At 37.5% G+C, this 13,980-nt stretch overlaps 1 protein-coding gene across 1 annotated transcript in view; it reads right to left on the bottom strand.

Moving 5' to 3' along the window:
• prom1b (prominin 1 b) overlaps window positions 1-13,204 on the bottom strand; it is a 35,822-nt gene extending 22,618 nt beyond the window's left edge. Inside the window, exons 1-4 of the mRNA XM_058790365.1 lie at window positions 12,639-13,204; window positions 3,327-3,388; window positions 3,138-3,164; window positions 923-1,128 (exon numbers count right to left, since the gene is read on the bottom strand). Coding sequence (XP_058646348.1) covers window positions 923-1,128; window positions 3,138-3,164; window positions 3,327-3,388; window positions 12,639-12,894 — 551 coding nt within the window. The 5' untranslated portion in view covers window positions 12,895-13,204. The remainder of the gene's footprint in view (window positions 1-922; window positions 1,129-3,137; window positions 3,165-3,326; window positions 3,389-12,638) is intronic.
• Window positions 13,205-13,980: the final 776 nt, after the last annotated feature.

Genomic DNA, 13,980 nt, shown 5'->3' with positions numbered 1-13,980 from the left:
GCTCTTTTGTTGGTTCTGATCGCTTCTGTTGTCCTCATTTGTAAGTAGTTTGGATGAAAGCATCTGCTAAAAGACTAAATATAATTATAAATGTAATGTAAATATATAAGTAAATTAATAATTGTGTTATATATTAATATTTTATATAATATTGGATACTCCACTTTTATTTGTTTCTGAGTGAGTGAGTGAATGAGAGAGATAATATAAGAACAGTTTTGATCAATTTAATGCATCCTTGCTGAATAAAAATATAAATTTCTTTGAAAAAAAAAACATATTGTTATATAAGTTATTATTAAAAGAGGTATATTGTAATTTAATTAATACTTTTATTTTATTAGTAAATATTTAAATTAATATTTCATAAATAATAATTTATTTAAATTATTGTTATATATTTAATATAATATTTCATATATTTATGTTAGAATATTGAGTGATATAATCTGGGAACAGTATCTTGCACTACTGTCTCCAGTCTATAATAACTAGAGAAGGCTGTCAATTAGCGTTCCTTTTCAAATCTGCCATCTTCCTTTGAACCAAACATCTGAGCTGTAAATGTCATATGACTCACTCTGGGTTACAATATGTGTACTTTTCTGCTACAAAGTATGCAAAAAGTCATGTTAAACGATTAAAATGTATGAACATTCATGCATAATATATATATATTTTTTTTTTACTATATTTATATCTACTAACAAGGCTGTCCAACTGACACACTGGCACAAATTATTGGTTGGTGCCAATAATCTCAACCAATAATCTCATTAGTACATATTTGCCAATTTGAACAAATTCATAATTAGCAAATTTCTCATGTTTTCATGTATAACAATTGACTTTCACAAGCATGTGGAATGTATAAACTGTTATGAATGGTCACAAACACTCTTTGAAGATGAGGAAGACTCACGCGAGGAAGACAGAAGTAGCGATGAGTGTGGCCATGTAAAAGCCTCGTAGGCAGTCGCCGTTCTTCTTCTGTCTCTGATGCATCTCACCCCCACAGTTCTCACAGCAGCGGCACACACAGAAACACAGGCCCACTATTGGCATGAGCAGCACAATTATCACCCCCAGTACTGTCAGGACTATAAAGCCGAGCTCATAGTAGATAGCCTGGAGAGGAGGAGAGCATTTAATCACAATTAATCTTACACTATATACTGTTGAGAAAATCCCCCAAATGAAGATAGCAAAGCTTAATTAGAACCCCAATTCCAGAAGTTGGGACGTTTTGTGAAATGCCATAAAATCAAGAATATGTTATCTGTTCATTCTCTTTAACTTTTATTTAATTGACTAAAGTACAAAGAAAAATTTCCAATGTTTTCACTGACCAACTTAATTTTATTTTGAACATTTTTAAAAAGAGGCACATCAACTTGGGACAGAGGCACGTTTAACACTGTGTCACATCAATTTTCCTTTTAATTATAATGTTTCGTTGTTTGGGAATTGAGGATATTAATTGTTAAAGTTTTGTGAGCAAAATTTTTGTCCAATCTCGCTTGATACAAGACTTCAGATGGACAGCAGTCTGTGATTGTCGTTGTCCGATTCTCCTTTTCATGACTGGTCATACATTTTCAATAGGAATCAGATCTGGACTGCAGTCAGGCCGGTCTAGCACATTCACTCTGTTTCTACGAAACCATGCTGTTGTAGCACATGCAGAACGAGAGCTGGCATTGTCTTGATCTAATAACCATGGACTTCCCATGAAAGACATAATCTTGATGGCAGTATATTTCTCTGTACAATTCCAATATATGCCTCCATGTCAATGGTACCTTCACACATATGCCAGTCACCCATGACGTTTGCACCAATGCAACCCCAAACCATGACAGATGTTTGCTTTTGCTTCTGTCGCTGATGAAAGTCTGGATGGTCCCTTTGGTCTTTGGGACTGAGAAATCAACATTGTTTTTCTCAGAAACACATTGAAATGTGGACTCATCTGAGTACAGCACAGTCTTTTTCACTATCTGAGATTAGCTCTGGCCCAGAGAACCCGGCAGCATCATTGCATAGAATTGATGTATCGCTTTCTCCTAGAGTAACAGAGATTCAAGTTGCATTTCTTGATGCAGCAGCAGACTGTGTTAATTGACAGCAGTTTTCTGAAGTACTCCTGAGCCCATGTGGCTATATTTAACACCGCAGCATGACGGTTTCTTGCAATGCCATCTGAGGGCTCAAAGGTCATGCATATTCACCTGTGCTTTCCTGCCTTGCCCTACACAGACTGAGATTCCTCGGTATTCCCTGATTCTTCACATTATTATATATGGTAATTGGTGAAAGACCTAAATTCTTTACGATTTTGCATTGCGAAATGTGGTTTTTGATTTGTTTGACACTTCATGAAATTTGGCACAAAGTGATGAGCCATGATCCAGCTTTGCTTGCGAAGACCGAGATGCTCCTTTTATACCCAAACATGATTCCCTCACTTATTACCAATTCACCTGCTTACTGTGAACATGGATATTCTATAACCTTTGATATTCACTTTATTTTGCCTCTGTCCCAACTTTTTTGGAGTGTGTTGCAGCCATCAAGTTCATATTTACAAAATACATTTACGTTGGTCAGTAAAATGACGTTCCTTTGTACTTTTGTCAATTAAATAAAAGTTAAAGAGAATGAACAAATCACAGATTCTTGATTTTATTGCATTTTACAAAATGTCCCAACTTCTCTGGAATTGGGGTTACAGCTTCAAATGCTGTAGTGTGGAATTTATATATGGGTCAGATACAACTTACACATTATATATTTAGTTATATAAACAGTAACTTTGATAACTATAGGAGATGAAAAATAAAGAGGTACTTTTATTAAGGTGACTTTTATCTCACAATTCTTTTTTTTCATAATTCACTTTTTTCTTGCATTTCTGGATTTATATCTCCCTATTCTATAATATTGCGAGATATAAACTCGCTATTCTAAGAAAAGATTGTGAGATGCAAATTCAAGAGAAAAGTCAGAATCGCAAGATTTTAACTCCCGAGTAGAAAATTTGGAACTGGGAGATATAAACTTGCAATTGTGAGGAAAAAAGTAAGAACTGTGAGATAAAACCATAAGTCTTTAGAGTTTTCATTTTTAAACAATACCTGTAGTAATAACACAACATTCTCTGGCTGCATTGTTGCAGGGTTGAAGAGACATCATTAGTGTGCATGCCGAAGATAAAGAGAAAAAAAACTGTGATTGGAGCATGTGATTTGATATAAACTGTTATATAAAATACATATAATATACAGTGTGGCACAAAAATCCTTAGCACAACCAAACTCACACACCTTTTTGTAATCATTCCCTTTGATTCCTCCCATGTTCTGCTGGACCATTTTAATAATGAGATCTGTAACAGAGAATTTACCAGATTAGCTCACCATGTTATGTTACGTGTCTGCTAATGAGGCGCACGATGAGGAGTAGGACAAAAGAAAGTCTTTTATTAATAATCCACAGTAGAATTCCAGGGGCAAGGAGTAGCAAAACACATATGGCAAACTTATAATAGCAGACAAAGAATGATGGGAGAACACAGGCTTTAAATAATCAACGTAATCAAAGGGGGAACAGAAACAGGCGAGGAGTTAATTAACCAATAAGGGAACAGAGGAAAACTGGGTCAACATGTGACATAACGCCCCCTCCTGAACGGTGCGTCCCCGCGCCAACAAAAACAGTCCAACAGAGGAGGGAGGGTGGGGGTTCTGGAGGTGGGCGTGGAGCAGGAGGAGGGCAGGCAATGGGGAAGAGACAAAGTTCATGGGGCCAGGGTGGAGTTGATGGAGGAAGGAGCCCGGAGCAGGAGGAGCCAGGTGGACATCCACAGGCCAGCCAGGATAGCGGTCCACGGCGGAGTCGACGGCGGGAGGAGCCATGGTGGAGAACGGGCCGACGACACCAGGGGGCCGACTGACAGAGACAGAGCAGCTGGAGGAGGGGACCCAGGTGGAACTGGGCAGACGGAGAGCCGGGGCGGAACTGAGGATCCGGAGGGCCAAGGCGGAGCTGAAGGCTCAGGCGACTGAGGCGGAGGCAGGGATCCAGAAGACCGCGGTGGAGCCGGTGCGACTGAAGATGAAGGTGGAGCCGGAGGGAAGGAGGAGCCTGACAGAGCCGGAGGGATGGAGTGGCAAGGCAAAGCCAGAGGAGTGGAGTCCCGAGGCGGCGGATGGTCGACAACTGACCAAGGCGGAGCCGGAGGGACGAGGGAGTCGGTGGGATGACGGGCAACGGTGGAGCCGGTGGGATGACGGGCAACGGTGGAGACGAGGGAGCTAGTAGCCGAGGTGGAGCCGATGGGTCGGAGGGCCGAGGTGTAGTCCAAGGCTCGGAGGCTGGGAGTGGAGACAGGGGATCTGCATGTCTGGGCGGAGCTGGAGACTGGAAGTCCCGAGGCGGCGGAACAGAGCGCATGGCAGGCGCTGACTGAGGGTGAGCTGAGGGACTGACAGGCATCAGCGGTGTTGGAGGCGAGGATTGACTGGCTTGAGAGGAGGCGGGAGAGGGAGGCTGGGAGGGAACACAGGAGGTTCAGGGCTGGACGGAACCAGCGGAGACGCAGGAGATTCAGGGTTGGACGGAACCAGTGGAGACGCAGGAGATTCGGGAGCACAGGTTTGTACTTCTCCCCACCAGTCAATAAGGTCTATCTGAAAAATGTCCTTCAGTTCCTCTTCATATTTCCCAGAAACCAGTTGTAGCTCACCCTCAGTCGTAGGAGTGTGGGCGGGGCTTCCCTCCAAGCCCTCGAGTACCACCACAACTCACTCAGCGACGGACGATGTTGCCGGCTCACGCACTTGGTCAGTGGATGGTAGCGGCTCAGTCGCAGCGGGCCCAGGCTCTCCGTCTGAAGTGGGCTCAGGCAGTGTCTCCGTAGATCGAGGTGATGGCTGGCTGGTCTCTGGTTCGGGAGTGGGGCTGGAGTCGTCCTCGGCAGGGCAGACGGAGAAAAACAGTCCATTATTCTCCAGCACCCACTCTGTTCGCTGGCAGGCGTGCCTTACACTGCTCGCTCAGGCTGATGATGTAAAAAACACAGAGCGAGCAGTCCGGGAAGTGTGTAAGGCACGCCAGATTGAGAAAGTCCCTTGTATGGTCCTCCAGCGAACGGTCCATCTGCTTCAGGCATAGGAGTTGGACGGCGGGCAGATCCATTCCGGGAGAGGACAGAAAAAAAAAATTTAAATAAAGAAAACGCCGCTTAATAATTCACTGTATCGGTCTGCTATTCTGTAACGTTATGTGTCTGCTAATGAGGCGCACGACGAGGAGCAGGACAAAAGAAAGTATTTTATTAATAATCCACAGTAGAATTCCAGGGGCTAGGACGGAGTAGCAAAACACATATGGCAAACTTATAATAGCAGACAAAAATGATGGGAGAACACAGGCTTTAAATAATCAACGTAATCAAAGGGGGAACAGAAACAGGTGAGGAGTTAATTAACCAATAAGGGAACAGAGGAAAACTGGGTCAACATGTGACACACAAGTTCGAGAAAACAAAATGTTTTCTGTTGTTTAAATGATCTGTTGAGATTCGTTTAGGCTGACCATCATTGTTTTAATGAAGGGGCTACAGCAGTACACACATGCTCTTAGATTCAAACAACAGTTACCAATAGTGGGTCATGCACCGTTATGCTAAAACAACAAATTAGATTCATGTTAATCATAAATAAAGCACTGCAGATGTCTGTTAAGTGCTAATGCTATTGCTACAGTTAGCATCTGTTACAAACCATCTGCTCAGCCTACATTTCTGTGTAATATGTATGCTCATGTTTAGGTTGAACAATTGATAGCTAATTTTAGTCTTCTACACTCTAAACCAATATCCATTAAATATCAATGATGTCTACTACATTAAAAAAAAAATGGAAAAGGAACCCTAAGTAGACCTTGAAAAAATGAAAAAGGCATGAAAAAAGCCTTTTACTTAATAAAATGCCAGAGACTGTCAGAATAATATATATGTTCCATTTAAACTGAAATCTACTTTTGAAAGCTACAAGATACTTACCTTGATACCCTATGGCACAGTCTCACCCATCACGTTTTACCTCATCTGAACTAAACATAGCCTTAATGCACTTATACACCTCACCTCTAAGTGTGTTAATGATGGCAGTATTGGAAAACCCACATACAATTAAATTTAACTCTCTGAAACTAACCTTTCCTGAAAACCTTATGCATTCTTATGTTTTTAAGACATTATTGGGTATTTGTATCAAACTATTTAAATGTAATTAAATTAAATTAAATAAAACAGCCTATTGCCCAATGAAAACTAAATAATATTCTTAATGAAAAAAATGCAGAAATGTTTCTGCAATAAAAGTGAGGTTCAGAAAGTACAGCGAACAAACGTGACCTCTGTACCACGGAGTAAGCGTGATTTCCATCTATATGCACACACATACACAAAGAGAATGCATGTTCATGTATGTAGAGATATTATGATTGAATATGAATTGCTACAGGCAGTGTCATCTACGAAACGTCTCCTCCCCTAGTGGCAATTTTGTGTACTGCACAAGTGAACTGATAATGCTCACACCTGAACATAAACAAACACTTAACCCTAAAACACCTTTACATAAAGGATAAGCTTCTTTACAGTTGTACTAAATTTAGCAGGTATTTTTTTCTGCCATGACACCTTGCAGGGAGATCAACACAGCATGATCCAAAATATAACGCCATGGCCAAGACTGCGCTGTACAACACTAACTAATGCAGCACTTATTTACAACAGTTCACAGATCCCCACTCATTCAAAACAATATAACATTATCACAAAATACTTTGAGTTAGCTCATTTTAATAATGCCTCTGCAGTCTCCCAAAAGCTTGTAGATAGAATACATTATTACTGATTCTTAAGACATGGGACAAAACATTAGGTCTTTAAAACATTAAAACTATTAGGTCAATTGTAAATGTTATGAGGGATTAATAACAGAATGTATTTAACGCAATTATCCCCTTCTATTTATTTTTATCATAATTATATGAAATCTATGACAATTATTGTCTTCTCATTACATCTAACAGTGTGTCCACAGAGAAGGGTTCAATCTTTCAAATGCTATAAAATTGATTATTTTTGTTATTTTCTTTTATGATGAAAAAGAGCTTGTTTTATATCAAAAGCAACACTTAATAATATCTCATATCAAAGCAAGGTTGTTTTTCAATGACACATGTGTGTTTCATAAGGTTTCAAAGTTTTGTCCCTGTTTTTTGTAAACATCTTCATACATTCATTAAAATGTAATAAAATCAGGGAATATCAGAGGCAGCTGTCACTCCTTGCTACATTGTACCTCTGCAGAGTAACTCAATGTCAAACAGGCTCGGGTCAATTTTATAGTTTTAAGATATTTTAAATCCTAATGTTAAAATGTCCTGTGTCACAATCATGATATGTAACACCATCTTCCAATGTTTTGAAATGATTTGAAATATTTTGATAAGTTTATTCTCCTGAAGCAGGCTCTATTAGCAGCTAGCATCAACAGAGTCAAAATAAAATAGTGTTTATTTTTTCTAATAATGTATAAATACTAAATATACAGCATATATTGCTCTTGTGGATTGATAATCATCATTTTTATCAGAGTTAGGGTTGAAGGAACAAAAGATTCAGGGAACATAAGGCTGAAGAAACACAAAACACTGGATAAAACATCTATACATAATACAGTTTGTTTGTATTCTGATTATATGTGTTCTGATAATGTTTGTATCATTTGTTAAGATGTTTAAATGTGAATATTAAGTTCCTGGTGAATGTAAATGGAGGGAGGTAACAACTAATTGTTTTATTTGTTCGTTTAACTGTTTTTAAAAGTTACCTTGTCACCATAGCAGATGCACAGCAGACATACTGTTCTGACATGAGAGAAAATAGAAACAATTTTGTGTTCCAATGATATATCATTTTAATATGAATCTTGAATAAAAGCTTTATAAGCAATAACTTACTCACTGTTTGTTGTATTTATTTTAATACAGTAATTGATTCAATGTATTTGATAGTTAAAATTACTACAAATTCAGGTTTTCGACACCACCGTCAGATGTGTTAACTCACATGTGTCAGGTCAGTCACCTACGTCAGTTAAATATTTTGATAATATTTCATTATGATATTTTATATTTGTTGAGGAATTGTTGGTCACATCTGAAAACGTAATCTGTCTGCTAACATGAGAATGTGTTTTGAAATGTTAAAAACATCTTGATTGCAAAATAAGTGATGGCAGGGTAAAAAGCACGTTTTGATGAAAAAGAGAAAAGTTGGGAGGTTGCATCAAAGCATAGCTCAGTAGCTTACATGTAAGATACAACAATATAGTTTCTTTTGAGTACAAGATTTTATTTTATTTTTCAACATTGCACCCTGTTTTTCTAAAGAATCAGTGAGATATTAAATATAACAATGGGGTCAGTACTATTTTTTTTTTTTATTAATACTTCTATTCAGCAAAGATGCATTAAATTAATCAAAAGTGAAGTGTAAACATATTTATAATGTTACAAATGTTATATAATTGTTCGATTTCAAATAAATGCTGTTGGACTTTCTGTTTATTGAAAAATCTTTCAAATGTATCATGGTTTCCACAAAAATATTAAGCAACACAATTGTTTTCAACATTAATAATAAGAAGAAATGTTTCCTGAGCAGCAAAAAAAAGATTGATGTTACATTACGTGACGTTACAGTATTACCTCTTATATTACACACAGTGTTACCGTGAAAATTACCCATGTTCGTTTTTGTGAAAAGTGGGGACATTCCATAGGCGTAATGGTTTTTATAGTGTACTTACTGTATGTGCTATTGTCCTACACCAACCCTACACCTAAACCTACCCCTTACAGGAGACTGTGCATGTCAACTTTCCCCAAAAAAACCTCATTCTGAGTGATTTATAAGCGTTTTGAAAAGTGGGGACATGGGTCAATGTCCTGAGATGTCACCTTCACCTTGTAATACCTATGTCATACCTTTGTCATTATACAAATCTATGTCCTGACTTTTCACTTTTAGACACTCTAAAATATAAATGTGTGTGTGTGTGTGTGTGTGTGTGTGTGTGTGTGTGTGTGTGTGTGTGTGTGTGTGTGTGTGTGTGAGATATGGCAACTCTTTATCTCAAATTGTGCATTTGTGTAAGAGAAAGAGAGAGAGAACAAGAACAATCCTGTGTGAACAGGAAAGATATCACTGGTTATAATGGCATATGGTTAATCCTCTTACACTGGTCTTGCTGTTGGGCAGTTAAGTGGTCCCTCTCCCTTAATGCTTTCTTTCCCCTTTTTTTTCCCTTCTTCTACCAAACCCCATTCCTCTCCTATTTAATCCTTACCCCCTATTCACACACTCTCACTTCCTTCCCTCCTTTTCTCACAGAAACAACAAGCCATTCAAATACACTGAACAGTTAAAGTCTTCAAAAGCAGTATGATATTATAAATAAAGAACAGCACTTCACACACAGACAACGCCAGCATAACTGGGTCATATCTGGGTGCTGATCTTCCTGTCCTTCAATTACAGTGCATTTTTTTTTTAAATCCAGTGATCAGTGATATTAAGCTTTATCTGGGCTGAGACGAAGGGAGTCCCCGGATTAAAGCCCAGACTTTAGACAGAATGAATGTCATGATATTAAACTGTATTATGTCTATCGTGCATAAATCCATCTATTCCTTCACAGACAACACGCTCCAACTGTGTTCAAACCTGTGAGCTGTGACTAATCTGGAAAAAGAGTTGCAGACAGACGGAATAGAGAAATATAGCTTTATATAGGTCTTTAACCTGAACCATGTGTATGTTACTGTTGCTGTTTAATCCAGTAATCCAGCCTCATCTCCACATCAGAAGTACCTTTCTATAAGATCAGGAGTTACAAATCTGCAAAGAATGATTTAGCGGTACTAAAGAGATTGCAGAGGGAATAATATCTGTTTGTGGCTTGTGTTTGATGTGTGTCTGCCTCTAAATCCACACCCACATATTTACGGATTAAAAATGGCATCCCATTTCTTATATTGGGATATTTTTCATTAAAATTGGTAGGTTACGGTCAGAAATATTGCAAAATGGTTGTTTGTTTTGGCCGTATGTTTTGTTAGGAGCATTGCATTGCGTGTACCTTTGGAGCATATGGTACTCAGATTATCAGCTTACCTGATTGGGCAGGTGACTCATAGAGCAGATCGGCTAATTGGTTAGGCAGCAGGGACTTAACCATGCAATCCTATTCTACTCTAAAAACACACATACACACACACAAGCTCTCCTCTATGCTCAACATGCTGACCTCACAAAGAAATCCACCTGCCAATAGCCTGACCTTAAATAGACCGAGGCTAGTTGTCACTTCTTCATTTTTTTATTTTTTTCTGCAGTGAATGTTTCTTAGGGTAGGTTTATTTTTGAAATTCCTTTCTGTGTATAGACACATGCCATGAAGTCTAAAAATATAGATGAAATATAAATATAAGACACTACATAACATATAAACATTTTCACCATTATTGCCATAGTGGGGCATATTGTCACACTATATTCACAGATACACAGATATATAAAAGAATTGTAAAGCACAAAACAAGTCTTAAAATTATTATTGGTGATATTTACAAAAATATTAACATGAGACAAACTGCCCCAATATGAATGTGACTTGTGCCAAATTCTCTGTGTAACAGCTAGCACTGGTCTCACCTATGCACTATAATGTAACAATTATACTATGCAACAGTATGTTGCACATAATTCCAGTCTCTATGCACTCCTCATTACCTCACTGAATAAACCGAACATCACTTTTTGAATTATACCTGGAAATCTGTACATTCATTAACTTTACTGTTAGTACAAACAGTACAGTAACAAAACCAGTGCAGTCTTATCCAGTGTATAGCAATCATTTCCATTCCAGCATATCCACACTTTCTGCAGGTTCAGAAAGCAAATGATGAATGAATCATGAGTGGATCCTTGAGTGCATCCAGGCATAACATTACATCAAATCACATTATTTCAATTCATTTATTTATGGCAAGCCATTTAATATTTAATTTAATTGGTTTAATATTTATTCCTTAAATCTAGAAAGTATAACTTTTTGTGTCAGAGGTGCAGATTGTTTAAAAATATGTGTCTATGTAAATCAGAGATTTGTGCTTCACTGATATTGCATATCCATCATTATTATTATTATTGTTACAAAATTGCAAATCAAAACAGATGGCATCATGTAATTATCTTAACTGTGACTGACTTGACCAAATCTGCCACTAACCGTTGCATTCTGGTCCATTCAGGAAGAAAGTGCTTTTTGACATGTTTCTGTAAAATTGATAGTGAATTTAGAATTTTCATAATTGACCATTGGTGTCACTTCTAAATACTTGAGTAGTTGTGCCTATCCCTATATTTATTAGATACTAGTACTTATTCCAGTAGCGAACATCTGTTCAATTAGTTTCACATCTACCGTTTCCTGAAGGTAACAAATGAGATGAATACTAGTGTCTCATATCTTATCTACAAATCCGCTAATTTCAAATAAAAATTACAAGTAAGTTAATACAAGTCATTATTAACCATTTGTTACCAGAAGCAATGTAATTTTTATCATGGTAACTGAATACATATTAAGTCACTACTGCAATAAGTGGGCCTAGTATATAATAAATAACAAGTGAAATTTAAAAACATACTTAGCAACTCAGATTATTTAATTAATTAAACTGGCCACTATTAACATTTAAAGTGGTAACACTGCATTTACAGTGTCCTTGTTAAAGTGTTACATGTCCTTATTATAGTAATAACAGTAAATTATGCACAATTACAAGCATCTTATTTATTTACTAATTTATAGAAGTTGCAAAGAAAACAAAGATTACTGGAGTATATTTTACAAAAATTTCAAAATTTAACATTTAATCCAACGTGTTACTTGTGTTTCTTCTTAAATAATTGTGAAATTTACTAGCTATTTCTGACCAAAAAAAAATTTCTGACCAAATTTTTGGTGTATACTAAATACATGTTGTTATACATATTACTTACTACTTACTTGTGTGGTTCCTCTGTAACAGGGACACCTTAAAATGTTACGGTAACACTTTATTTTAAGGTGTCCTTGTTACATATGTTACATGTACTATTATAATAACAATTAATTATGCACAATTACATGCAATTAACCCTAATCCTAACCCTAACCATAAGTACATGTAGTTAATTAATATTATTCAGTACTTAAATGTACACAATGACAACTTAAAATATAGTGTAACAAATGATACCGTTATGTGTTACCAGAGATAGGTAGGTTTAAGAAATATAAATGTTAAAACGGCTTGCCATAATTAAGATGCCATAAGAAGTCCTTTATCTGATACTAAAGCATGCACCTGCGATATTCATCTATCTAAAGTCTACAACTCGCTTCTGTAAGAATATGTGGACGTTTGTCATGTGAAACTGACCCACAAATACACGCGCAAGAATGTGGAAAACTTTTGCGCGTTCTCAATGCCAGTGTGCGTCTCACCTTTGGGGAAAGGGTTGGGTTGAACCACGTACAGAAACGCGTGGACCATGTGGAAAAGAACGCCGATGGGACCCGGTTCGTAATATGCGTGCGTTTCGTACACCACAGATGGCACGAAGCCAAAGTCCAACGTTTCGACCGGCAATCTGAGCATCATGCTGCGCGGAGACGAATCCCGGTGCTCCTCTCGGGCTTCGCTGCTCGTGAGACCCGAGCACATCACCAGCACGAGCCCCACTTTCCACCACATGTCCATCAGTCCTTTACGCGGGGTGCTTTTAATATATAAAGGGAGGGAACGAAAAGTGGAGGAGAGATAAAGTGAGGTAAAAACTTTGTTTGTTTGGAACGCTCTCTAGTCCTCGACATCAAAAATACAAATTAGAAAAAATAAAAAATAAATAAATAACCCGAAACAAATAAAAAGAAAACAAATCAATAATGGAAACAAAATATATTCCAGCTGATGGGTTTATTCCCCGTTTCCTTTTGATGGCTTCATGGTAAACATCCTTCCGTTCGGGAGAGCTCAGGATGAGCTGAGTGTTTGTCTGACCTGCGCCTCCCGCTACGCTCTTCTCTTGTCTAGTGCAGTCTTAGTGCGCGCGCACTGGAGATGGCTTTAGAGGAAAATCCCGTCAGGCCAATTCAAAGTATGCCATTCCTTTCCTCTATGAAAGAAGCCGAAAAGCCTACAGCATTTTACACAATACAGACACAATTCCAAAATGGCAATAAAACTTAAATGCTTCTAAATTTGGACACTGTTTTCTTCTAAGGGGGTTGGTTTTTATTAAAACTCAGGTTTTAGTTTAGATGAACAGATTTCAACTTGCGTGATTTTGTATGAAGGTCACACAACTCTTTTTCCATGTTTTATCATGCATTTTTCTGGTTTGTTTATTTGGAATAAATTCAAATGAATTGTAAAAAGCATCATAACATGATGAAATGATTATGCATTGGGTGATCATAATTTCATAAGGTTAATTAGATGTTAAACATCATGCATCTAACTGCTATAAATCCTCTTTATTTTACATTCTTTTTTTCTATTTTTATTCTGCTCTATATAGAAATTGCACAGATATGAAGGCATTGTTCCATTTTTGAAATATTTTATTATGTACTTGTGGTTATCAGACTCAACAGTCAAAGAATGATGATAGCTTATGATAACTGGTCACAACTTTAGAGCAATAGAAAGTTTAACTATCGGTTGTTGTTTACAAAAATACACAGTGATATTCTCTTTCATGCAGTCGAAAATTCAAAGGAGCAGAAAAGCAGCAACTCCGGACTCTGCCAAGACACTAGCTGATGGTCTTCTTCATTGAAATGT

The sequence above is a fragment of the Onychostoma macrolepis genome, chromosome 01, assembly GCF_012432095.1.
Source record: "Onychostoma macrolepis isolate SWU-2019 chromosome 01, ASM1243209v1, whole genome shotgun sequence".
Classification (NCBI taxonomy): Eukaryota; Metazoa; Chordata; class Actinopteri; order Cypriniformes; family Cyprinidae; genus Onychostoma; species Onychostoma macrolepis.
The sequence above is the reverse complement of the archived record's forward strand: the minus strand, read 5'-3'. Positions and strand labels throughout refer to the sequence as shown.